Genomic DNA, 27,939 nt, shown 5'->3' on the forward strand with positions numbered 1-27,939 from the left:
CTGGCTCCTATTGTTCCTTATGGAAGTTTTGGAAAAAGCTACACCACTTCTCTCTTTTCACCACCTGATTAGCCTTGTGACGCTTCCTACCATCATTTATTGCTACTTCCAAGTGCTGTAAGTTTTGCTCTCCTAGTACTCATAGCTTGTTGAGCCAACCTTAAATGGTCTAGTAGTTTTTTAGGATTAGTTGCCCCCTTGAGCAATCTGATTCCCTTCATTAGGAGTAGGTGATCCAGGTTACCTCCCAGCTTCTCATAGTTGTTCCTCTTGAGCAAATTCATCTTCTCGCTCTCTTCAGCCTTGTTCTTTTTCTTTCTAAGACAGATCTACAATCTTGCCTTTTAATCAATTCTATTACATGTCTTAGATTATTCTTTAATACCAAGACATTTTCTTCCAACAGGTCGAATGAGGAGACTTTGTTTTGGTAAGAAAACTGCTAGAATTCAGATTAGGAATCAAACTTTTAAATGAAGGCCAATGGGAACTCCTAATTGTTATCCCCCTAATAAGCTACTAGCAACTGAAGTTAAAATTTCTTTTCTAATTTTTTAAATTTCAGTTTCCTCACTTAAAGTGCCACTAAGAACAAATGATAAATTTAGATAGTTGGGAAGTGTTTGCCTGAGGAGCCCAATCCAACAGACATTGACAAAAGAATTCAAAAAACATATGAACTGAAATATGAAAAAGGTTAGAAAGTAAAAGCTGACCTTCTACATGGGTCACATGTTTCAATCTATGTTGTCACATTTACCCAACACCCCTCTGTATGTTCTTCTAAAGCATCTAGACTTTTCGGAAGAAGCCAGAGACTCACATACTTCAAGAGGCATAAAAATATATTTCGTCAGTACTTTTAATTATAAAAATGTTAGCTAAAAAAGGAAATTTCCATAACTAATTTTTTAAACTGAGTTTTAAAGAATTCTTTCTACTTAAAAAAAAAAAGCACCATAAAACATTTAAGGAACTGTATATAGAAGTTTGTCCAATATAATCGGAACTTCTTGATTTTAATGTTTAAATCCAAATCCAGCACATATTTAACAACTCATTTGCTTCCTGCAAAGTAAAATTTAAAAGAAAAAGTATATTTTATCATTCCAAATATGATATAAAACTATATTTGGTTTGGTTTTCTTCAGTCAGAAGCATAACTGCCTTTAACTAAAATCAAATGAGGAACACAGATGATACAGATTCCTTTATATTAAGACAAATTATAGCATATATGTACGTGTATACATGCAGGAAAAATATATAAATAAGATGTAAAATGAAATGAAATATGCATACCCTATTTATATAACGATATAAATACCAGATCACACAATACCTTGACAAAACTGTTTTTTTATAGAATTATCCCTTGAAAGTAGCTATCAGATAAAATAACAATAACTTTTGTCCAAGATGTTAGCCCTTTTTATTAACCTTTTCTTCATGATTCTCTCTCAAAAGGTAATTTTTTTTTTTTTTGTATTTGTAATCATCAGACTTTCAAATCATATTACTACAGTCCTCAGAAACAATTCATTTCTTCAGCTCTTCATGCCCACCTGGGTTCATGGAGTTGTTGGCTCTTAGCTCTCCTGATTCTTCCTTTAAAACAAACTCAGCAGGCACTGGGTGCTCCTGAATCCTGGATTTCACAGCATGAGCTGCATAGTTAAGGCTGGTATTTTCAGTCAAATGCCAGTAACCTGAGAAAGGATTATAGAGCATTCCTGCTACCGTCTGAACTGACAGACCATCTGAAAAAAATCAGAACGAATAGATTTAATACATATTTACCTTCCAAGTGCCAACAGTCTCATGTAACTCTCCATATTAAAAAAAAAATTCTTAATTTAATAGGCAAAAATACTTTGCAACCACACACAGAGCATATTTTACTGCAGTGTGGAACACATACTCTAAAGCACACTGCCTGAGTTCAAATTCCAGCTCTGGCACCTATTAGATGGGGTAACCCTGGGAAAGTCACTTAACCTTTCTGAATCTCACTTTTATCACATGTACAGAACACATTCACAGAGCTGTTAGAATTAGAAGAGATATGTGTGTAAAGTAGCACAGTGCTTGGAATTTACTCAATACTCAGTAAGTATTAGCGGTTATTAGAAATATGAGGGTACTTCAAAAAGCTCATGAAAAGATTCGTATTATCTTTTAATTCTATTTTTCCACAAACTTTTTAAAAGTATCCTTGTAACTGCCAACAAGAGATTTTTCCCATAAAGCACCTTTAAAATATTTTTTTCTACTCTATTTTCAATGAAGTTACTCGCAGAAATCTTAGAACTTATTACATTGCTATGGACTGATAATATTTCAAGGAAAATCAAGTTTACTGATATACTGTTATATGAACAAAAAGCAAAAAGCACCAGAAATACAAAAGTCTTAGTACTCAGCAGCAATATCAGGGCTAGCTGGTTAACTCAGTTAGAGCACAATGATACAACACCAAAGTCAAGGGTTTGGATCCCCATATAGGCTAGCCACCAAGAAAAAAAAACAAAACCCCAGAAATATCAAATGCCAACTAAATGAATTAACAAGCACTGTTATGTGTCAGGAATTCGACATATAAACTGAGTGCTCTCTATGCGAAAAGCAGGGCTATGCACTATAGGGAGTACAAAAAAGAGACACAGTCTTGCCTTCAAAGAGCTTACAGGACAGAAAAGGGTGAAAAAACAACAAAATAACCATTACATAAGGCATGCTGTAAGTAACATAACATACACAAAAAATGACATAGGAGCTGGCTGGTTAGCTCATTTGGTTAGAGTGTGATGCTGATAACACCAAGGTCAAGGGTTTGGATCCCTATACAGGCCAGCTGCTAAGAAAAAAAAAAAAAAAGGTGACATAGAAGTTCAAAATATATCTGAGTGTGGAGGACTCAGGCAAAATAATATGTGAGATAAGCCAATACAAACAGGGCTCAATAGGGCAAACCGAGGATGTATAATAGGCCTTTCTACCTCATTCTTAAACAAGTAAGGACAAAACAGACAAAAAGTATTCATTGATCATCTATTTTTTGCTTGGCCCTGGGTTAGGTGCCACAGGTGAGAGAGAAATGATATCTACTAAATTAACCTTAACACCATGGAGTTCATTACCTAATTGAGGAGATGAAACCAACATCCAAAAAATAGTGACCTATTTAATTAAGTACTAGGTTATATGATTAATAATTACAGATACATAAAAAATTCAGTGAGGCCTTGAAACTTGGAAAAATGCTTGTTAATACTTACTTGATTCCAGAATGCTCTCTAGCTTTTCAGGTGAAATAAACTTCTCCCATGTATGAGTACCTTTTGGTACAATACCTGCAATTTGCTCTGCAAAAACAATTCCCAAGGCATAGGACAGTTGTGTTTTGTTGATTGTAGTAATGAATAAAGAACCACCAGGCTAAAAGGAATAAAATTATATAGAAGTAAAATTGTACAGAAGTTTTACAATTGTAAAACTGTACAATTTTAAAGGTCAGGAGTATCAGTTAGGTAAAGGCATGGCTTCCCCCTCCCTCCTCCTTTCTTCCAAATAATTTAAGTGCAGTTAAGATATATAAGTATAAATAAAATATAATTTACCAGAATAGTATTTTTTTCTCTTGGGAAATTCGCTACTAAAGGCAGCCCACTACAGATGCACTCACTGAGTTTATACAACAGTGTTTATAACTCTTAAAATCATACATCACTATATTTATATATATTCTTTTATACATATCAAATATTTTCTGACAAAAATATAGCAATGAGATTAGGCTGCTCTTCCTTGTTACATGTCCACATTTATGTTCTAACATATGTCAACACTGTTTTCTCTTTGGGTGCTGAGCCTGTCCAACATGTTCAGTACAGCACTGAGCTATATGTCTTGTGCAGGGAGCATTGCCCATAAGCGTTCTCTGACAAAAACATTAATGATTAAGGTTGGAAAGTTTTTTGTTTTGTTTTGCTTTGCTTTGCTTTCATTTGTATAAACAATATAAAGAGATCGAGATAAGCACTTAGATGCATGCAAATCATTTATGGGACTGTTCGGTCTGCCATTTTTTAGTGACTATATTTACAATGTTTCCTATGTTTAGTCTCATAAACAGCAAGGACATTAATATCCCCTCCCTCTTTTACACATTCTCATTAGCCTGATGGAGATAAAATGCCAAAGATTCCTTCCAAAATATGTATCGAGAGAGAGAGAGAGAGAGAGAGAGGAGAGATAATATATATCTCAAATACCACCCTGAACCAAAAATTAAAAAGACAAGAGGAGGCCCTGAAATACTGAAGTGTGTCTTTAGATCAAAAACTGAAATATCACACACCATATCATTACACATTGTAACTTTTCTCTGTAAAACTCTAGTATTCTAAAATATCTTACTAAGAATCACTTATGAATACCTAATTTGTGTTATATAAAACTGTACTCTAAGAAAATAGCCATTTTAAAGAATATAGGCTTTGGGCTGACTGGTTAGATCAGTTGGATAGAGGGCCACCTTGTAACACCAAAGGCAAGGGTTCAGATCCCCATACCAGCCAGCTGCACAAAAAAAAAATTTATATATATATATATGTTTTCATTAAAGCAAAAAGTAGTTTTAAAGCCCACAATGCCAGCATTCCTCATATGTGTCAAAGAATTTCCAGTCATACATACTGATATACAACACGAAAATTAATAATTAAGAAGTTTTACTTGGAAAACAGGAGATAAGCCTAATAAAACTCCATTTAAGAGGAAACACCAAGAAACTGTCACAGATACAAGGAGATTAAGGAGACATGGCAACTAAATGCAATGTAGGAGCCTGGACTGGATTGTGTAAAGAAAAATGTCATTAGCAAAAAAACTAATGAAATTTAACAAGCTCTGTAGTGCAGTTAATAAGTACAATGCCAACGTTAATTTTGTAGACTTGAGAACTGTAACATGGGTTATGTGCCAGGCTAAGGCTATGATGAGGCAATAGAGGCTCCTGGGGCACAGAGTTGAAAAAGGCACCTGCATCAGGGCGTGCAAGTATAGCGTCGGCACCTGAGAGGGAGTGTCTCCTGCAATGTTGTGCCCTAGGTGACACACTTGACCCATCCTAGTTTCTTCCCTCATGGTGCAAGATGTCAACAAAAGAGGGAAACAGGTGGAGGAAGCACTCTGCATTACCTCTGCGACTGTTCTATACATAAAAAATTACCTAAAAATAAAGTTTTTTCTTAAAAGGCCGATTTAGATAAGGGCTAAACATTTCATTCTTCTAGCTTTTGATGTCCTGAATATACAAGGGTACTTCAAAAAGTTTGTGGAAAAATAGAATTAAAAGATAATATGAATCTTCCTATGAGTGTTTTGAAGACCCCTCATATAAACAACAGAGTCAAAAAAGTTATAAAAATAATAATATTTTAGGATATTTATCGAAAAAAATTTGGAACCATATTCAGAGGACTAAGATTATGGCATATTATATAAACACAATAAATCTGTAGAACCGGACTGGAATCAGAAGATCTAGCCTTAAGCCCCACTTAAGTACCTAATAACCTTTGACTTAAAAGCCCAGTAGGGGCTGGCCAGGTAGCTCAGTTGGTTACAGTGCAGTCTTAAAGGTCCAGTGACTTTTTTTTTTGCTTTAAAAAATTTTTAATTGACACATAATAATTGTACATAATTACAGGGTAGTGTGATATTTCAACACATGTACACAATGTGTAATGATCAAGGTAATTAGCATATCCATCAGTTCAAACATTTATCATTTCTTTGTGCTGGGAGCATTCAAATTCCGCTCTTCTAGATGTTTGAAAATATACAATAAATTATTAATTATAGTCACTCTACAGTGCTATAGAGCACTAGAATTTATTCCTCCTATCTAGGTGTAATTTTGTATCCATTAACCACCATTTTGCTATCTCCGCTCCCCATGACCCAGTGACTTTTGTTATCTCACAAATCCTCAGTCAAAGGGGGTGACAGCCATGCTTTCCTTTCCTTCCTCACCTGTGTGTAAGATCAAGTGAGATCATATGTATGAAGAACTCTTTCATAAGCTGAAAACTTTTATACATATATCATATACAGAGTTACTTAACAAACACTATTTAAGTAAATTTATGCTAATAATTGCTTTTACTGATTTTTAAGTATTAATCCAAACAAATTTTGAGGAATTGTCATTCATTGCCTATTCAGTATTTAATACAGGCTATATCAATGGAAAAATACTGCTATAAATGAATTGTTTTCCAATGTTCAGCACCAATATTTTTCAAGATCCCTGGATATCAAGATATTAATAGGACACTGAAAAACCTTGGTTTTTCTTTTTCTTTACTGAAACATAATAGATTGCACCAATCTGCGAGGTACAGCATTGAATCTCAACACCTGTGTGCAATAGTGATGCTCAAATCAGGAAAATTAGTATATTCAACATTATACAATGTAATCATTTTTTGTGGCTCTTTACCAATTTCTCGTTAACCTCCTCTCCCTGTCACCTTTTCCCACCTCTGGTGGCCTCAGTTCTGTTCTCTCCTTTTGAAAGTTTAACGAATTATTGTGACTGTTTTATCTTTCTTTCTTTGTTTTTTTATTTATTTGAAAGCCCTGATATCGAGGTCAAGCTGAGGGGTAGAAGTAATCTCTGGTAGAGATGCTGTCCCCTCATCCTAACTTCTTGGATCTTTCTCTCTGTACTTTTCCTGCTGGACTGCTAAAGTATTACAGACATTTTATTGCTATGGATAATATACACACACTCAGAAGAAAAAACAAACAAGTAAACTCTATAAATCTTACTTTTAACACTTGATAGCAACACTGTATAAATGTTTCTAGATCGACCACATGTTCTACAACTTCGGAAGCTACAACAGCATCAAATGTTTCTGCAGTCTCTTCCACAATCTCTTCTAGAGAACAGGTTCTGTACTCTATCCTGTTATCCAGGACTGGATCAAACGATTTATGGCACTGCGCTGTTTTAATGTTCTCATCCAGAGGATCGATTCCAATAACTGAAGCCCCAAGCCGCCCTAGAGGCTAATGGCATAAAAAATCATTACCCTCAGGAAGAAAATAGAACATATGTTAGCAATAAAAAGCTTATCAAAAATGAAACAAGACTAACCATGAGGTGATGATTACTGGAAATCGTTTATAGGTACACGGAAGTTCATTTTCTCTAGTTTGTATATATTTGTATATATTTAAATTTTATACATATAGTTTGTACATATTTGAAATTTTCCATATCAAAAGCTTAAAGTGAGAACAATAATCAAAACAACAAAAAACTTAACAAGAATTAGTTGAAAATAGGGAAAAAATTTTTTGTCTATGCTTCGCTAGGTACATTCACATGCATGTAGTACAGTATTAACATATTTAAAGTACAAAAAGTGTAACTTGCCATTGTAAAAACAGCAATCATTTCTGAAATATTCAAATTTTCTAAAGCACATTTTTCTTAATTTTTTTTCTATGTCTGACTAGAGATGATTCTTCGAAGCTAATTCTTTCAGTTTTTATATTCAGTCACTTCTCATGACATGCCCAAGTTTTTAAACACAGGCTTAATTTTAATCAAAACTTATATAGTATTTATATGAAACTTGGTTAGTAAATAAGCTAAAAGTATAAATCATATTATTTTAACTTAGGAGACATAAGATTGCAATAATACACTGAGCAGATAGCAGAACACATATAGTAAAATCTTACTCATTTATAATTTGTAAGCTACATATTCTTGATTCTAAGAGATGCATTTTCACATATTTTAAGTTTACTGAAATTTTGTAATTGTCGTCAAAAGAAACTAGCCCACTGCCAGGTGAAGAACACATTTTCTGTGTATGTGGGCACTTAGCTGTGCATCAAAAGCCTCTGTTAGCCTTGCTGTCAACTTGGGCGAGTTACGGACATTGACAGTATCACATCCCATTGAATCTTAATTTATATTTGTATCCCATACTGTTCTTTAAAATATCTTTTGAAGATCAAATTATGATGTAGCACTGAAACAAAAAAGTTCCTGTGTTGATAAAAGAATACAGAATAGAGCCGTAAGGCATAAGTTTACTATAATCTAAAGCAAATATTCTTCACAGGAAGAATGCCAGTCTTCCAAGTCTAGTAAAGCACCTAAGAAGAGAGGAGCCCAAGAGTAGGCAAAAATCTGTTAGATTTAATTATTAAAACAAGTGCAAAAGGACAGCCTACCATTGCATTTAAACAAGTGGAAACTGCCCAATTTCTTGGGACAGAAGAGATCTCAAAATTATCAAAGCTATTTGAATGATTCATGCCCCATTTTTCATTAAAAAAAAAAAATCTTTCAGTATAATTTTCTGAAATTTTTAGATTAAAAAAAAGCATGTATTACTTTTATAATCACAAAAATATTAAAATCAATAGTATGCATTTTTTAAATGAACAATCTTATTTGCTGAAAGAATCAATGAGGCACAAGTCCACTTCTTCTCAATTTTTTTTCCCAGTTACAAATGGCAGGAAAGCTGTAAATCACTTACTTCAGTTAACAATCCACCACCACAACCAACATCAAGAATCTTCATTCCAGACAAAGGTTTTCCTGGCTGGTGATTAGCAACTGTTTTCAAAAGATTGTCTCTTTTTGAAAAAATTTGGAACATATAAAAACAAATGATTAATTTTATCGATGGAAAGTCTTAAAAGTATACAATTTTCAACAAAATATTAACTCTCAATTTTAAATGAATTATTGATATTTTTTGAATATATGAATCTTTTAAGCATTAAGTGATATATTTAATTTATAAAACAATCTCAATAATTAAAAGCAGGAGGTTCAGAATAAAGTTCTGGAATAATCTAGTAGTAATTATGACTTTATTGCTTTAGTAATAAAGAAAAAAATTCAAAATAATCTTATTTACATTAACCTAATTTTATTTGCTTGTGATATCATGACACCTGAGACATCTATTACTTATGTTGTCAGTGCTTGCTAGACCCATTTCATATCAGCAACAAATAGGTTATTTTACAGGGCTTAGAAGAAGCCGATGGGAGACCTATATTTTCAGAATTTGTCTATCTTCCCTTCTAAATTGAGTCTTTTTTAACCTTCTAAGCTAGTGGTGTTTTCATGTACAAGAATGTAAACAGACATCCAAATCAAGTAAACGTTAAGATAATCACAGTAATACTTTGCCACACAAACAAACATACATACACACACAGGTAGATATATACCTAACAGTATTGTAAACTAAACTTTTAAATTGGACTGTATATGAATTTTAATTATACTTATATTAAAATAAATATTATATATGTCAAGATAGCTTAGGATATATTTTATTGCTATTAAAATTAATTGAATTGTAAGAATAACATGGGTAGTAGTTAAGTAGATCACTTCAGAATATTATAATATACAGAAATAACCCATTTCAAATGGAGTCCAATCCATTCTTCAAACTGTGGCTAAAACAACTCCTTTATATCACAATTTAGAACATATCACTCCTTTTCAATGACTTCCAATTATGCTCAGAATAAAATCTAAATTTCTAACCATAGCTGGCACTGCCCTGGATGATCTGTTTTATGTGACATCTACATAAAAATGTCACAGTAGTTTGAGTAGAGTAGTTCTCAAACTTAGTATGCATCAGAATCACCTGGAAGGTTTGCTGAAACACAAATTGCTAAGCCCCCAGAGCAGTAGGTCCAACACAAGGCCTGAGAATTTGCCTTTCTAATGTGTTCCCAGGTGATAGTGATGTTGCTGGTCCAGGGCCCACACTTTTAGAACCAGTGATCCAGCCTAATAGAACAGTATTTCTGCTTTTCTCCGCCTTAGTGTTTCAGAGGGTCACAAATTGATTGGTAATAAAAAGATGCTAGTATTACCCATTATGCTGCACTGGTTCTGGATGAACTAGTAAAAATCAATCAGGAAGTTCCTTGAGGGCAGAGTCTGAGTCTGATATTCTGTGTATATCACAGTGCCTTGCCTGTATCAGCTGCTTGAAAATGTTTGATGAATAAATAAATAGACAGAAGAACAAATGAACAATTTCTTAAATGTAAGCCATGATAAACTTTGCTTTTCTTTATCTCCACTGGCAAACTGTAAGTTTCTGAAGCACATGGATTATGTTTCATTCATCTTTTTTTTTGTGTGTGTGACCGGCCACACCGCGCTCAGCCAGTGAGCGCACAGGTCATCCCTATATAGGATCCGAACCCGCGGCGGGAGCGCTGCTGTGCTCCCAGCGCCGCACTCTCCCGAGTGCACCACGGGGTCGGCCCTGTTTCATTCATCTTAATAGCTTTTAGAGTCTAGCCCCCGAGCTCTGTAAGGTAAGTTCTCAAAAAATATTTGTTGAAATCAAACTGTCGTAAGCAGTGTTCCCTTTACCAGAACTGCCTGAAGGTCAGTGAGGACACCGCTAGTCAATAGCTATGAAATAGCCTTGATGCCTACAACTCTAGTTTCCTTTCACAAGGATTTAATTCTAATTAACCTGATAATGTACAAAAATGCTTCAAGTTAAGTTATGAAAGCAGCCTAGACATTGGGTTATATTATTAAAAATTAATGATTTCAAAGAGTAGATACTGAAGAGAATCTCCCTAATATCCAAAGCAAACTTAAAATACAGCATTTTGAACCTAGGTATAAACCAATAGAAAAATGAATGCAAAAGAAGATGAATTCTTAAAAAGAGATACAGTTTAAAAGACTTAAGAGTTTCTAGAATGTTACCTAATAAATGGCACCCTCAGGTCATTCATGGAATGAAGAGGTGCGTATACTCCTTGCTCATCCCACCACTTGTGAGCCAGGGCCAGGAAGGTTTTGACCTCACTGCTGTCGACAGTGGTTCGTGAAGTACTGTACAGTCTTGTCCGAGGGTACCTAAGAGGTGAAAATGAAGAGCCAGGCACTTACGGCCAATTTAAAAAATGTAACATGGGATATATTATGAAGAGCGATACTCTTATTTACAATTTATTAGATTCTAAATACATATATTGGTCAATTTTGATGCTTTAAAACCAAGTTTTCTTATAATCACACTATATTTACAGATGAAACAAAACTAATTTGCTTTCAAAGTTAGCCTTCTTGGTCACATTTAATAATAAGAGTAGCTACCGTTTAGTGAGCATTTAAGATGACAGGTGCTATTTAAAAACCCTGCAAATGTCATCTCATTTAATCCTTCCAACAAGTGTAAAAGGTGGGTACTATTACTGTCCCTATTTTATTTTGTTTTGTTTTGTTTTGTTTTCTGTTCCTCCTTTTTATTTCTTTTTACTATCCCTATTTTACAGAGAAGAAAAGGAAGTCTCAGGAAGATTAAGTAAACAGTGGGGCCACGATCTGAACCCAAGTGCCTCCATCTTCACTTCATTTCTACTGCTATCATCCTGGTCTGAGCTGCCATCATCTCTTGCCTGAACTCTTGGCCTAGCCTTCTAATTATTCTGGCTGCTTCCTACCTCATCCCCTTCCAGTCTGTTCTTCACAATGCACCCAGAGTGATTGTTCCAAAAGACAAACCTGATCATGTTATTTTCCTGCAATAAAATGTTTCCATGGCTTCCCAGTGTCATTAGGAAAAAGACCAAAATCCTTAGCATGGCTTACAAAGCTCTGAATTATTTAGCCCCCGTTTTCCTCCCTCCCCAAACTCACCTCCTACTATTCCCCTCACCTTCCCCACACTAGGCACATGGGCCTTCTTTTCGGTCCTTTGAACAGACCCAGATTGCTCTTTCCTCAGGCACTTCGCACATGTTCCCGCTGCCTGAAACACTCTTCCCACATCTCCCATCCCTTCCCCAAACACCTAATTAATTTCTGCCCATCCTTCAGATCTTAGTTTAAATGGAATGTTACCTAAGAAGTCTTCCCTGATCCTCAAAAACTGTATCGTATTCCCCTAGTTTAACTCCTATACCACCCTGTACTTCTGCATGGGGCTGCATGATTATTTGGTCATGCCTGCCTCCCCACTAGACCGTAAGCAATACGAAGGCAGGCCATGGACTGTCTCACATACCGTTTTATTCCTAGTGACTAATACAGTTCCTGGAACATAGTTGGTACTCAGGAAACATTTGTCAAACGAATAATCTGAAGGAAAGGCGCAGAAAAGTATATAAATTGCCTAAAATTTTTTAATCAAATGGGCTCAAACAGGGACTAAACAGGAAATAGACACTACACTGAATTCCATGTCATAGTAGTATAGGAAAATCCTTCAATGGTCTTGAAGGATTTGGGTAAAAGATAGTAAGGTTAAATTAGAAAAGGTAATGCCATTCAAATTTTTACTATGTGTTTCTTAGCTACATATGGAGAGGACATTCTATATTCATTATTCTTTATTTTTTTAAGATTCAAATGTCACTTTATAATATTAACATTATCTTAGGAATATTGGCCTCCTTTTCCATGTTTAATACAAAGCCTCGGTAATCAAGGACTAATTTACATAACAGTAGCTGGTTGCTCATTTGACTAAGAACGATTTTACATACACCCAATCCCAAAGGAGCTCATTTATAAGAAGCAGGACCGTGCACTTAGAAAACAGAGTTCAAGTTTTAATAAACGCTATACAATATTTTTCACAAGGTTAGAAATTGGTTTATAAAATACAAATATAGAAAGACATTACTTTGATTCAATATTATTACCTTAGAATGAATACTCATCCATCTTATATTTATGTTGCACCCAAATCATTTATGATTTTAAGCACTGCATTACATGTGTCCTGTCATAAGGATATTATGAGGAAGTAAAAATACTTCTCCAAGTAATACAGTCTTATGTTAAAAATAAAATAAAATATCAAAAATGAAAGTACACTCGTTGTTTACTGTCTTACTCTATCAACTTTTCTGTGAGCTTGAAATTTTTCAAATTTAAAAACTGTTAGAAAATAAATTAGTTAAGAATATTTAAATTTTAAAAAGCTACTTTAATCAAACCACATGAGCTATTATTACTGACCAGGCTTATTAAACACAATCAATACTAAACTATTATTGCAAATAATTATGTAAATATCTGCCACAGTAATAAATAAATTCACCTGTAACTTTTCCTTCTGTTCAAACAGGAAAAGGTCATCCTATAGGATTTGAAGCATATGGTTCTGTATTCATTGAAAAACCATGGTTTAATTTGTAGAGTCCAACTGAGCTGATTCTCTGAATAAACTGAAAAAACAAAAATTAAATGTCTAGTGAAGAGTACTGCACAGTAAGAATCCCTGATATTGATGAATTTTTATTTTATATGGTAGGCTTATGTTATATTACAATTGATAAACCCAGCGTTATTTTCCCTTTAATTTTGGATTTTACTTAAAAAATAAAATAAAGGTCTTGCATTCTGCCATCTATCTCTAAACAGACATTTCTAAAATTATAACTAGCAAAAACAAGTAATGCATATTTGAAAGCTTTTCATGCCATTAGTTTTTGCATCTGCATTATGCTGCACAAAATTATCAAAAAATGATATTCAAATATAAACAGTGCTACCTTTTAACTAAGAAAATATTTGTTTTGAGATTATTTATCAAAATTAGTTCAAATTCAATTCCATGTTAGCTACATGAAATAGATTTTTATATATGCTTAATGCCTTTTACAGAGGGAAAAAGAATGTGTTTATGTATATATAATATCCTAAAATAAACATGTGCCCAGTCTATATGTTTAAACATACATAGAGACCTGATTTATAAACCAATTACTCTGTTGCAGAATATTCAGTTGCTCAAAAAACATTCAGGCAAAGTAGACTAGAGCAAAGAAAAGTACCAGGGACAAAGAGGGACATTACATCATGATAAAAGAGAGAATCCACCAAGAAGACAAAGCAATTCTAAATGTGTATGCACCAAACAATGGAAGTTCAAAACACATGAAGCAAAAATTGACAGAACCAAAAGGAGAAACAAACATATCCACAGCTATAGTTGGGATCTTCAACACCTCTCAGTAATTGATAGAACCAATAGACAGAAAATCAGCAAGGATAAGGAAGAACTGAACAACATTGTCAATCAATAAGATCTACTTGAAATTTATAAAACACTCCACTCAAACGACAGAATATACACTCTTTCAAGCATGCATGGAGCATTCATAAAGATAGACCATATCCTGAGATATAAAACAAATCTTCACAAGTTGAAGAGAAGTGAAATTATACAAAGTATGTTTTTAACTATAACAAAATTAAACTAGAAGTAAATAATAGATAATATGAAAAGAGCGAAACACTTAGAAATTAAACAACACACTTCTAAACAATTGGTGAGGCAAACATGAAGTCTCAAGAAAATAAAAAAAATTGAAGTAAATGAAAATAAATATACTATATATATATATATATATATATATAAACATCTGTGGATGTAGCTAAAGCAGTGCTTAGAGGGAAATTTATAGCACTCAATACTCATACTGGAAAACAAGAAAGGTTTCAAATCAACAATCTGTTTCCACCTCTGGAAAGTAGAAAAAGAACAAAATAAACACATAGCAAGCAGAAAGAAGGAACAGATAAAGATAAAAGTAGAAACCAATGACACTTCAAAACAAAACAAGAACAGAGAAAATAAATCAAACCTAAAGTTAATTCACTGGAAAGATCAATAAAGTTGATAAAACTCTAGCAAGTCTGACAAAGAAAGAGAAGACCTAAATCACCAATATCAGGAATTAGAGAGGGAATAAACTACAGACCTGAAAGACATTAAAAGGATGATAAGGACATAATACAAACAACTCTATCCTTAGAAATTCTACAACTTAGACAAAATGGACTAATTCCATGAAAACCACAAATTACCAAAGTTTATGCAAGGTGAAATAGCTTGAGGAGTCCTATAACTACTAATGAAATTGAATTCATAGTTAAAAGCCTTAAGAAAAATAAATATTCAAGCTCAGATGGCTTTACTGGTGAATTCTACTAAATGGTTAAAGAAAAAAATAACTATCAATTCTACCCAATAGCTTCCATGAAATAGAAGAATGAGGAGCACTTCCCAACCCATTTTATGAAGCCAGCATTACTCAGATACGAAAACCAGACAAAGACACTACAGCAAAGAAGATCAGAGACCAATTTCTCTCATGAACAGACACAAAAATACCCAACAAATATTGTCAAATAGAATTTAGCAACATATAAGAAGAATAATACAGCACAACCAAGTGGGATTTATTCTAGCTATGCAACACTAATTCACTATTAGAAAATCAATCAACATAATTGACCATATGCATAATTAAAAGAAAAACCGCATAATTATACACACTGATGCAGACAAAGCATTTGACAAAAATCCATACCCATTTATGCTGAAAAATTCTCAGTAAACTCAGAAGGAAAATCATTTTATAAAGCATCCTATAAAAATCCCATAGTCTCCATAGTACTTAAGGGTGAAAGACTAAGTGCTTTCCCTTCAAAATCAGAAACAGGGTAAGCATGTCCATTCTCATCACTCTTATTTGACATAGTATTGAAAGTCTTATCTGGTGCAATAAGGCAAGAAAATAAAAGAAAAAGCATAAAGAAAAGGAAGAAAATAAATCAAACTGCCCCTATTGCTTATGTAATAGACAATCTTATGGGAAAAAAAAAAGTGAAAAAAAAAGTTCCAAGGAATCTTAAGAAAAAAGCTCCTGCAACTAACAAATGAGTTTAGAAAGGTCAACGATTAACAAGGTCAACACAAAAAAGTCAATCATGTTTCCGTATACCAACAATGAAGAACTGGAAAATAAAATTCAAAATTCAAAATTCTGTATCATTTAAAATCATTCCAAGAAGAATGAAATACTTTCATTGTTGTATAAATCTAACAAAAACATGTACAGGATCTGTATGCTTTAAATTATAAAAAACTGAGGTGAGAAATCAAAGACCTAATAAGGTGACACACAGGGTGGTTGGCTCCTCCCTCTCCAACATGCCATCTTTGCCACAGTTTTAGCAGGTTCGCTATCCAGTGCAGGGAGAAAAGGTTCGTATCCTGCTCTCGCTGCTCTACTTCTGATGCTATTGTAGTGAGCTGTGGTCACTGGAATGTGTCTCACGAGGTGGACTCCCACTATTGTTCCAGTTGCTTTGAAAATATGCCATTGGCTGAAGCCAGACTAAAAAAGAACAGATGTGTCAACTGCTTTGACTGTCCTGGCCGCATGCACACCCTCTCCACCCGAGCAACAAGCATCTCCACACAGTTTCCAGATGACTCAGTTAAGACCACATGAAGAAAGCCTATTACCTGGCCTGTGGATTCTGTTGCTGACATCTAGAGATGTGGGCATGGCAGACAAATCTGTAGCTAGTGGCAGTTGGCAGGAACCTGAAAATCCTCACACACAACAGATGAACAAATTGAATATTACCAGCAGCTTGCTCAGAAAGATAAGTTTGCATGCAATGTCAAGAAACTGACACAGCATAGAAACTACATGCCTCTGGCTTTTTTGGACAAATATGGTCTTAAAACCAGATCTCAGCAACCACGAGCTTCAATACCCTTGCTGGACTTTCCCTTAAAGAAAGAGAGGACCAAAAAGAGATAAACATTGTAACAGCTCAGGCTGTAGTTGAAATGGAACCTCTGCCTGAAGACTATTATTGCACAAGACCAGTAAATTTAGCAGAGGAGACCACCTTTCAGCAGCACCTCTTACAGCTTCATTTCCAACCATTCTGTGCTTCACAGGTCTATCCTCACTCATCTTCTGATTAAACGGTCCCTGCACTGCCAGAAATGTGAACCTAATTTGAGCAAGCCGGAATTTAATCCAACCTCTCTCACATTCAAAATGCAACTGGTTGCTGTCAATTATATTCCAAAAGTGAGAATCATGTCAATTTCCAATCTTCTACAGGAAGGAAGGACAAGTCCTCCTGACTCTTACTAATCCAGTGGAGAACCTCACTCATGTGACTGTTGGAGTGCGAGGGGACCCTTACAACACCAGCAGTACTGCTAAGGAGGTGGTGCCTCCCACAGAGCTCGTTTTAGCTGATAAGAAGGCAGCAGCAAAATATGATGAGTTGGCAGAAGCCCAAAACTTTCTGGAGAAACTTGATATTATAGCCTTCAGAAAGGCCAAAAAAGTGGGTCTTTTCTTTTCTTTTTTAAAAAAGATGACTGGTAAGGGGATCTTTAACCCTTGATTTGGTGTTGTCAGCACCACACTCTCCCAAGTGAGCCACGGGCTGGCCCTAAAACGTGGGTATTTTTATCAAAGCTACCCCACAACATAAGGAGGGAGGGTGATCATATGCTTCAAGATGAAGCATGATTTTAGAAACCTGGCAGCCCCCATCCACCCTATGGAAAAAAGTGACCAAGACACAGAGCTCATCTGGCTCACTTCGCATGTGTAACTCAGCTTTGGCCCTCTTCTTCCTTAAAAGATTCCACTGGCAGGCAGATCCCAAAGGGTCACCGTAAAGTCATGTTAAAATGTGGAAGCTGAGGCTTCATTAGGCCTTGTTTATAAAAATGTACCCATGCATTACTGAATCCTATTCCTAGGAGAGTGGGAGCATAAGCCAGGCATTAGGAACACAGGGTAAATGGTGCATCTTGCTCTCTCCTCTGTTCAAACTAGTAAGTTCACACTGAGCGCTGCACGTTGAGTAACAGCAGCATAGTTCCATCCTAGTAAAGGGGATGACTGTTCCCTGGAGTGGCATTAAATTTACTACCTGAGAAATTCTGACCATACTATCTCTCAATCTAATCTCACAAAGGATCACAGTCTCACAGATGAAATTTAAAATGATAAACGAAAGACAGACCTGCTATTAATGATCTAACATTGGTCTCAATGTACTAACTTCTTTCTGTATTCCATTAAAAATAATCTAGCAGTATAAAACATATCCCTTCACTTGCCATCATGGCTCCCATTGCGCCTCAAATTTCCATTTGACAGAAAAATAGAATTGTCTGTCACCTTGTTTTGTGATGATGGGAAAAAAACCTATGAAACTCTTAAGGTGCTCTCATTTGCCCTCTTCTTGTAAGTGAATACAGGACACTTATCAGTTACTCTTAATTTTTTTCCAGTAGAATATGGAACTTTTTCTTTAAGAAGAATTTGAGAAGCAAGCAATGCCATATCATGTCAAGGGGGTAGCAAATTCCACTCATTTTAAATATTGCCACACTATCCAGGAATTAGTGCTGCTGTAGGGAGGAAATCTTTTTGTCCTACTCCGTACCCCTTCTCCTCTGTTCTGCCTCTTTAACTCAATACATTGTTCAGAGTATTTGGGACCTAGAAAGAGCACAAAGAAAACCCGAATGGACAAGTTCACTTCTGGAATGCAGAAAACATTTTAAAGGTGAGATTATTAGCATGATCTGAACTAATGTTTTTTCCATTGATTTGAAGGGAAAATTAACTATTGTAATCCCTCAAATCCAGAACCGGATATTAAGAATAAGAACTTTTTCCCTGAGTTTAAGACTTTTGTCATATGGTGTGTCAATTAAGACCATTTTGATTGTAAACCATAAAATAGTTCAGCAAGCAGTCCAGAATACTGGCCTCACAGCAGACACAGTTTTCACTTGGTATCCTGGAGTGAGGTTACTAACCTTAATTTCTGTGTGTTTTCTAAAATGAGACTTGACAAAGTAGAACACCAGCTGCACCACCTTTTCTGTAAAAGTATTGTTAGTAGCGGCCAGCAGACTTTTGAGGAAAGGAGAATTTTCCTGTTTAACCTGATTTTGTTTTTACATTTTTGTTTGTTTTCGGTTTTGGGGTTTTTTCGGCACCTGGCCTTTGACCTCAGTATTATAAGCACCATGCTCTACTGAGTGAGCTAACCAGCCAGCCCACTGTTTTTAATTTTAAGGCTTTAGTTTTAAAAAAATTAAGATATATTCTAATCTAGAATACAGATAAGACATAGCTCTTGTCAGCTCTCCTTGAAAACTGAAAATACTTGGGAAGCTTTTGGAAGACACTAAATTGTACTCTTAAGGTCAAGCCAACTGTATGAAACAATATTCCCATAGAGTAATATATATGCTGCAGTGTAAAAAAAAATATTCGTATCTAACATTATGGTAATAATAAGTAAGATTTAGCCTCTTAGGAGTTGGGGCAGGGGATAGGTAATTACAAATTTGCAGACTATACAAAGAGTTTAATTTTTTGTGACCCCACAGAGTGTCAAATTCATATTTATTTCACTGCCTGCTAGAGACTACTGTGGAACTACTGCTCCATATTTGCCAGTGGAGGCAATGGGCATCAAAGTAGAGAATGGCTTCATATATTTACACATCTGCACAGACTACACACAGTTAGTTATATGTCGTATGTTTATGGCATGTAGCTGGTATTTGTTCTCAAAAGTAATAATGTTGAGGTAATAGGGCTTATCACTCCCATGTGACACAGACACAAAAACACCTTTAATCATACAATTATTTTTTTCTTCAGAAGCCAGGTTAATTTGCAGAATAAAAGAGCCATTGGTTTAATGTTTCCTCAGAACAGGTTTTAGTACAAGCTGGTATTCGTGTGTTCATAGAAATGGCTCAACACTTGCAGCTGGTCAGGATTTTTATTTGTTGCCTCTTTTTATAGATCAAGTGCAAGATTTTTAATGCTAGTCAGAGTGCACTTGAAACTATAATTTTGGAAACTCATGGCTAAGTTAATTTGGATTTGCGATTTGATTCACTTATCAAACTTTTCCTTTGTTCAAAGTGCTTAAAGGCTTAATGAGCTAATGTCACACATATCTGTGAAGAAACACGCATGTTGGTCCCTTTTGGGAATGTGAGGCACTCCTTGATCCCTGTGAGTGACACTTCACTGTTTTGCCTTGCTGCTAACTTAATGTAGTGAATTAAAGCAGACAAAACTTAAAAAAAAAAAGGGAGACATATCATGTTCATTGATTGAAAGATTCAACATAGTAAAGACATCAATTCTCCCTAAATTGATCTACACATTTAATACAATTCCTATAAAAATCCCAACAGCCCTTTTTTCTTTTTTTTTTTTTTTTGTAGATACAGATAAACCGACTCTAAAATTTATATGGAAAGGCAAAAGAAATAGAATGGGTAAAACAATGTTGAAAAAGAATGAAGTTGCAGGAATCACACTATTCTTTTTAAACAAGACACTGTGGTATTGAAGGAGGGACAGACACAGAACAATGGAACAAAACAGAGTTCAGAAATAGACCAACAATAGTTCACCCAACTGATTTTTGACAGTGGTGCAAAAGCAATTGAATGGAGGAGCGATAGTCTTTTCAATACACAGTGTTGAAAGAATTGGGCTTCATAAGAAAAAAAGAAAACCTCAACCTAATCCTCACATCTTACACAAAAATGAACTCAAAATGGATCACTGATCTAAATGCAAGACTATAACACTTTTAGAAGAAACGTAGGAGAAAAGCTTAGTGACTTAGAATTAGGCACAGAGTTCTTACACATGACACCAAAAGCACAATCCATAAAAGAAAAAAAAATGATTAAATTAGATTTAATTAAAATTAAAAACTTTTGCTTTACAAAAGACCCTGTTAAGAAAAAGAAAAGACAAGTCAGAGTGAGAGGAAATACTTGCAAAACACATGTCTGACAAAGGACTTATATCCAGAATACATAACTCTAATAAACTCAACAGTAAAAACAAAAACAGGGGGTGCTCCAGATGTAGCCCTGGAGAATCCATTTCTGCTTTTCTTTCCCTCCCTCCGTGGATCCTCAGCTCAGCTTGAAGAGGGTCCCTCTGTCCCATCATGCCAAAGAGGAAAGTGACCTTCCAAGGCGTGGGAGATGAAGATGATGAGGACGAATTCAGTGTCCCCAAGAAGAAGCTGGTGGACCCTGTGGCTGGGGCAGGGGGTCTTGGGAGCCGTTTCAAAGGCAAACACTCTCTGGACAGCAATGAGGAGAATGATGATGAGGAGGGATCCAGCAAATATGACATCCCGGCTTTAGAGGATGTAGAAGGTCAGGAAGCAGCCACACTCCCCAGCGAGGGGGATGTGCGGATCACACCCTTCAACCTACAGGAAGAGATGGAGGAAGGCCACTTTGATGCTGATGGCAACTACTTCCTGAACCGGGATGCTCAGATCGAAGACAGCTGGCTGGACAACAGTGACCAGGTGAAGATCAGGGAGCGGCCACCTGATCAACGCCAGGCCTCAGACTCAGAGGAGGAGGACAGCCTAGGCCACATACAAACGAGTGCCCAAGCCCTCCTGGAGGGATACTGGAACTGCTGTTGCCCAGAGACAGTGGCTGGGGCACTGAGGGGTTTGAGGGCCCAAGGAGGAAGCAAAGGGGCCAACAAGGGGCCTGGGTGGCCCAGTTTCCCCCAGAGCCTGGACTGGCTCTCCGGGTTGGCTGACCAGATGGTGGCCTGGGGCAACCTTGGCATATACCAGGAAACGAGGGAACAGTTGGTCATGCACCTGGGCCATGCGCCTGAAGGGGTTGGGGTGCCAGACCCAGGGACCCCCTGATCCCATGCCCCCACTCTCCGTGGACATGTTTGCTAAGGAAGTGATAGAGGGGGAGCTGGAGACCTCAACCCCTACCCAGAGAGGAGAAGCAGAATTGCCAGGAGATGGTCTGGTGGACATGATGTGGGAGAACACAGGGGATGCTGAGCTGTATGGGCCCTTCACCAGCACCCAGATGCAGACCTGGGTGAGTGAAGGCTACTTCCCAGATGGTGTCTATTGCCGGAAGCTGGACCCCCCTGGGTGGTCAGTTCTACAACTCCAAACGCATTGACTTTGACCTTTACATCTGAGCCTGAGGGCCCAGTTTGGTGATCCCTTCTTTCCTGGACTTTGTGGAGGAGGCCCCCCTGCCTCAGGCAGTGAGGATATTGGAGGCCACTTTTCAGTTAATGTCCCTTTCCCAATAAAAGCCTTTAGTTATAAAAAATCCCAAAAAACAAAAACAGCCGCTTCCCCCCCACAAAACAAGCAATCCAATTATAAAATGGGTGTGGGTATTATAAAATGGGCATAAAAAGACATGGACACTTCATCAAAGAGGATATTCAGATACAAATAAGCACATAAAGAAATGTTCAATATCAATAGCCATTAGGAAATGAAAGCCATAGTGAGATACCACCACATACATATCAAAATGGCTAAAATTTAAAGATCCTGATATTACCAAGTGTGGACCATGATAGGAAACAACTAGAGCTCTTATATATTCCCATGTATAATGGGAATGTAAAACGATACAGCCACTCTGGAAAGCAGCTCAGCAGTTCCTAATAAACATACACTCACCACATAACTCAACAATTACACTCCCTGAACTTTTTTTTTTTTTGCTGCTGGCTGGTACAGGGATCGCATCCTGGACCTTGGTGTCATCAGCACCATGCTCTAACCAACTTAGCTAACTGGTCAGGCCTCCCTGGGCATTTATCCCAGAGAAGTGAGGTTTTGTGTACACAAAACCTGTACACAAACATACTTAGCAGATTTGTTTATAAGAGCCCTAAATGGGAAACAACAAAAATACACAATAATAGGTGATTTGTTAAATTGTGGTGTATCTGTATCATGAACTACTACTCAGAAATAAAAAGGAATGGATTATTGGTACATATAACTTGAATGAATTTCAAGAGTATTTATGCTGAGTGGGAAAAAAAAAACTCCATTTCAAAAGGTACATACTGTACAATTCCATTTATATAATACTTTTGTAATGGTACAATTATAGAGAAGACAGTGAATGTCAAGGATTAATGTTGGGGATAGGGTCTGATTTTGAATGAGTAGCACCAGGAAGTTTTTTTGCGGTTCTGTATCCTGATTGTGATGGTTGTTACACAAATTCATATACTTGATAAAGCACATTTTCTTTCTCTTCTCTCTCGCCTCCTCTCGCCATGTGATCTGCTTGTACCTGCCGGCTGCCTGCCGCTTTCCACCATGGGTAGAAGCAGCCTGAGGCCGATGTCAGATGCAGCTGTCCCAGAATCATAAGCCAAATAAACCTCTGTTCTTTATAAATTACCCAGTCTCAGGTATTTCTGTTATAGCAGTACAAACAGACTAATACATATGGCTATATCATAATTTACTTAAGCAGCTCCTTATTAACGGGCATTTATTTCTAATTTTTTGCTATTACCAAAACCATGAGATTGAATTACATAGGTAATTTCACATGTGTTTGAGAGTACCTGAAAGTTAAATCCCAAGGATTATGTCAAGGGTATGTGTATTTGTAAATTTGTAACTGCCATCCGTAGATGTTGAACCACTTTACAATCTCCTACGTATTATGAGTGTCTAGTGCTTATTTCCCCACACTGTCACTCATACAACATGTTAATCAAATGTTTTTATCCTTGCTAACAGAATGGGTGAAAATGGTATATCAGTGTAGTTTTATCATGATTGAAGTTAAGCATCCTTTAATGGCCATTTATATTTCATGTATTGTCTTTTCACAGTCTCTGCATATTTTTCTCCTGAGCTCTTCATGTATATTTTGTTTGATTTGGTTTTTAAATAGGCTTCTCATAGTCTGGCCCAAATCCATTCCAATGTTCTCAAAAAAGAAAAGAAAAGAAAGAAAAAAAAGTTCTTGCATGCTTCTAGGGTTTTGCTCATGATATTCCCCCTTCCATTAACTGCATCTGGGCTACCTTTTAAGACCCAGTTGAAATATCACTTCCTTATGACTTTAGGTAGATGAAATATTATTTAAAAATTACATAAATTGTGATACATATATAAGAATATATAAGTATTATTATTATGAAACTGAGCTGTTGAGATGTTAATAGTACCTGCCCCCTTCTCAGAGACAACCCCGGATCTCCTTCTTACCTCTATTCCTGGAAAATGAATGCCTCAGTCATCATTATTTCCAGAATTCTCAAGAATTTTAAAAACCACCTTACCACAACTGAAGGAGACTGAGTTTGCATTAATAAACAGAATGTTATTAATTCCTTCTGTTCTTTAAATCTGTAATCATCCTGGTATTTGAGATTTTAAAGGAATGGAAAATTTTTTTTCATTTAATTCATTCAAAAGTCATTTACTCAGCACCTATCAGGCACCATGCCGACAGTGAACAGGATAGGCAACAGATCTTTACTCTGCCAATACCTTATTTCCAGCAATCATTTATTGTCTGGATTACTCTAAGGCCTCCGTGAACCTAGACTTGCCTTTCTCCATCTCACTTTGTACACAGCCACCAAGCGTTATCTCTTAAACTTAAGTCTGATCATGTTGCTCCTTCAGTAATTTCCACTGTCCTAGAATAAAGTCAACCTCAGGAGGTGTACGTGGCCTTTCACGAATTTGTCATGGCTAAAAGGTCTCTTGTCTCATCCATCGTCACTCCCTGCCCTGACCTGTTGCCTTCCATCCACAAACTTTACTTTTCAATGAACACTTTGCCATTTCCCAGAAACATCTTCCCAGATTCTCAAGCTGATCTTTTGGACTCTGTAAATGCTTCTAAAACTGACCGACTTCTTCAAGACTGTTCTCTAAATACCTCATTCAAAAAGTTTCCCTGATCCCAACATATGGATTATATGCTCATTCTATGTTCAACACCCCCCCCATTGGAAATAGTTCTATTATATCTTTTCTAAATTTCTGATTATACGTATATGTCATAAAAGACACGTAGTCTGTCGAATTCGCCTATTAACCTATTAATCAAAAAGTAGTATACCTGCCTTAAATTCTTTCTTAAAAAGGCAAAATATGTGCAAACAAAACAAAGATACAACGCTATGAATAACTCCGAGAAACCAGATGGTGTGCCTTCACCGCCCAGCAAAGGAAGGAAGCAAGACCCTGAGACTGCGGCATACAGAGGGGGTCGCCGGCTACCGGGGCAAGGAGCCCAACCAAGACGAGACAAAGGTCGTTGAATACATGGCGGCCGCACGCGGGCTGCGCCCTCCTGGGCCAAGAAAAGTCCTCAGCTCTTTTCTCCACCTCTGCCAATGGAGGACGGTGGAACAGGCCGGCCGTTCAAAAGAGAGCGAAAGCTCCGAACAAAGACGTAGGTTTCGTGCTGACCCGGGGCCGCGCAGACTCCAGAAACAGCCCACTGCCCTCCCCGCGCCTGCGCAGAACCGCCAGTCGCCGTCGCTAGGCTGCGCACGACGGACTCCCGCACTCACACTCACCCGCCCACGAGGTTACACGAGGACGCTCCGCTTGTTTGCCCCGGAAAGCAGACCCAAGCACTCCTAAAAAACGACCCCCGGAGGAGCTCAGCGTACGGCCTCCCCACATCGCGATGAAGGATCCTGCCCCTTTTCCGGTCCCTTCCGCCAAAGATCCCCAACAGAAAGGTTCCGACTCCCGCTCTCGCCACCTACAGTCTACTTTCATGATTGCATTATTGTTATCGTGTGTGTGGCTACAATTACTTTCACGCTCAATATTTAGCAAATTGCGCACGCAATGGAATTGTTTCTATTACTATAAAAGACCCTGAAGAGCCATTATGGCGTATTCCTATATGACAACCTCAAACCTCTGATGGTCAAAGTAGACGTCAACTATGCCACTTTGTGCTTTTATTCCCGTGTAGCTCTATTGCATACAGTATTTAACATTTGTCTCCCCAGGAACATATATATTCTTGTAGTTTACTGACCCTAATGCTTAGATTCACTTAAGTATGTTAACACTTCCCTATGGATAGAATTGTTTTCCTTTTCAAGGCACTCAGATATCACAGAGGGCCAGAAGTCCAAATTTGAAATTTATTTTCTGCAGGTGACCTGCTATTATCCTGGACAGGGTATACACATTGTGTAGTAGGAAACTGTTATCACTCAGTCCAAGCAAACTTCATTTAGAGCTAGGAACAGTGACCAGTAACATTTTACTCCTAAATGTACAAAAAAGCCTTTCCTTGAGTAAGAGCAATGATAAATTTCCAACATTTAAGGCAAAAAAAAAGGCATTCTGTATTTTCAACAGGCAGGGTCAAATGGTAGAGTTCCTTGAATTAGTCAAGTTTACTAAAGAATAGTCTTTTTTTTTTTTTTTTTTTTTTTTTTTTTTTTGTCGTTTTTTCGTGACCGGCACTCAGCCAGTGAGTGCACCGGTCAGTCCTATATAGGATCCGAACCCGCGGCGGGAGCGTCGCCACGCTCCCAGCGCAGCACTCTACCAAGTGCGCCACGGGCTCGGCCCAAGAATAGTCTTTAATTATGTTTCCTTAGCTAAACCATTGACCTCCTCCTAAAAGTGGTTGCCGACTTTTTCAGATGCTATGTCCTCTTCAGAGCTCCTCTCTTTAGATACATGACCATCTCTCCAAATGAAGGCAGAAAGCTCTACACAAAAGAAAATTCAGCATGTGTTATATTTGCTGGAGTGACAGATCCAAGGAAAAAGCACAGTGCAAGTATGATTAAATGAAGTTCTAAGAGCTTTATTTAAATGTACTTTCTTTGAATGTACCATACTTCCCTGGGCTTCGGAGCCTTCCACATTACATCAGTTCAACAAAGCCAGTCAGTGATTTGCCTTAACACTGCTAGGAAGCAAAAGCCCTTTGAACCCTCAGAACTAGTTTGGCACCGATACGCAAAACTAGCTAATAGTATATTTCCCTACAGACATCACCAAAAGCCTTCTGCTATGACCCTTAAACCTGAGTTGTGTTGGAAAAAAAGTTGTGTAGTCTGTAACACAGTATATCGCCATTTTTGGAGGTATTTTCCAGACTATAGCTATGGTTTCACCATAAATGTGTTGTAAACTACATTGTACATGTTTATTTCTCTATAAAACTCTAATTTTAATACTCTGTAATTCAATTTTATTTTATTTTATTTATTTATTTTTTTTAAAGATGACCGGTAAGGGGATCTTAACCCTTGACTTGGTGTTGTCAGCACCACACTCAGCCAGTGAGCGAACCGGCCATCCGTATATGGGATCCGAACCCGGGGCCTTGGTGTTATCAGCACCGCACTCTACCGAGTGAGCCACGGGCTGGCCCTGTAATTCAATTTTATATACATATTTTTTTCCCATCTAAGTTAAGGGTAGAGTGCTCCCTTAACAGCTAACATTTTCTCCCCTTGAAATGTTATACTACTACTACATCTACACAGTTTAACTTGTTTTTGTATTTATTCAAAAAATTCTACATAAATTGGGAACTTAAAACAATTCTATCATAACTTACACTATCATAGTCAGAATGTGGCAGACTTAACCAATGTGTGTTTACAGGAAAACTCTATGGATGGTACCTAATAAACATTTACAGTATAAATATACCACGTGTATGCTACTTTAAGAATAAAAAGTCCATTTTCTCTTTCAGATTTTGGACATTACAACCAAATTCTACTTAAAATTGAAAAACTTAAGGGCGAGAAGTGTCTGAGGCCTTAGACATAACCTAATCCCTTTTTTTATACAGTTGAAGAAATTGAGGACCACAATGATTTAGGGATTTGCCTAAAACACATCTAGTAGCAGAGCCAGATCAATCCAATGTAAAACTTAGTACATTTTAGAAACTTCAATAAATTTATGTAAGAGAAGAAAAGCTCAGTTTAAATGTAAAACTTTCCAAAAGGCAATATTACAGAGACTTTTGGACCTAATCCAACTCCTATGTAAAAATTCCCAAATAAAATAAAAAATCTCATCTACCATGATGCTTCATGTGTTTCTTTGAAGAAGCAAAGTAACTTAGACACTAAACATAAACTACATTTGGGAAATTTATCTATTGTGTATTACCACCATCAGAAACAGATGCTAAAAAAAGACATTATACAATTTCAGAAAAC

The 27,939-nt window shown here is 36.7% G+C and overlaps 1 protein-coding gene and 2 pseudogenes across 1 annotated transcript; 2 read left to right on the top strand and 1 right to left on the bottom strand.

Annotated features, from left to right (window-relative positions):
* Positions 1 to 1,307: 1,307 nt before the first annotated feature.
* Positions 1,308 to 25,420, bottom strand: COQ3 (coenzyme Q3, methyltransferase). The gene is made up of 7 exons (XM_063097932.1): positions 25,300 to 25,420; positions 13,149 to 13,275; positions 10,805 to 10,957; positions 8,577 to 8,676; positions 6,841 to 7,083; positions 3,279 to 3,438; positions 1,308 to 1,760 (listed from the first exon to the last, which is right to left on the bottom strand). Exons 1-7 carry the CDS (start codon positions 25,406 to 25,408, stop codon positions 1,540 to 1,542), a joined length of 1,113 nt encoding a protein of 370 aa, XP_062954002.1. The 5' UTR covers positions 25,409 to 25,420; the 3' UTR covers positions 1,308 to 1,539.
* Positions 16,050 to 17,515, top strand: LOC134378807 (dynactin subunit 4-like; annotated as a pseudogene).
* LOC134378168 (CD2 antigen cytoplasmic tail-binding protein 2-like) lies at positions 20,851 to 21,912 on the top strand (annotated as a pseudogene).
* Positions 25,421 to 27,939: the final 2,519 nt, after the last annotated feature.

This window comes from Cynocephalus volans, chromosome 5 (assembly GCF_027409185.1).
Source record: "Cynocephalus volans isolate mCynVol1 chromosome 5, mCynVol1.pri, whole genome shotgun sequence".
Taxonomy (NCBI): Eukaryota; Metazoa; Chordata; class Mammalia; order Dermoptera; family Cynocephalidae; genus Cynocephalus; species Cynocephalus volans.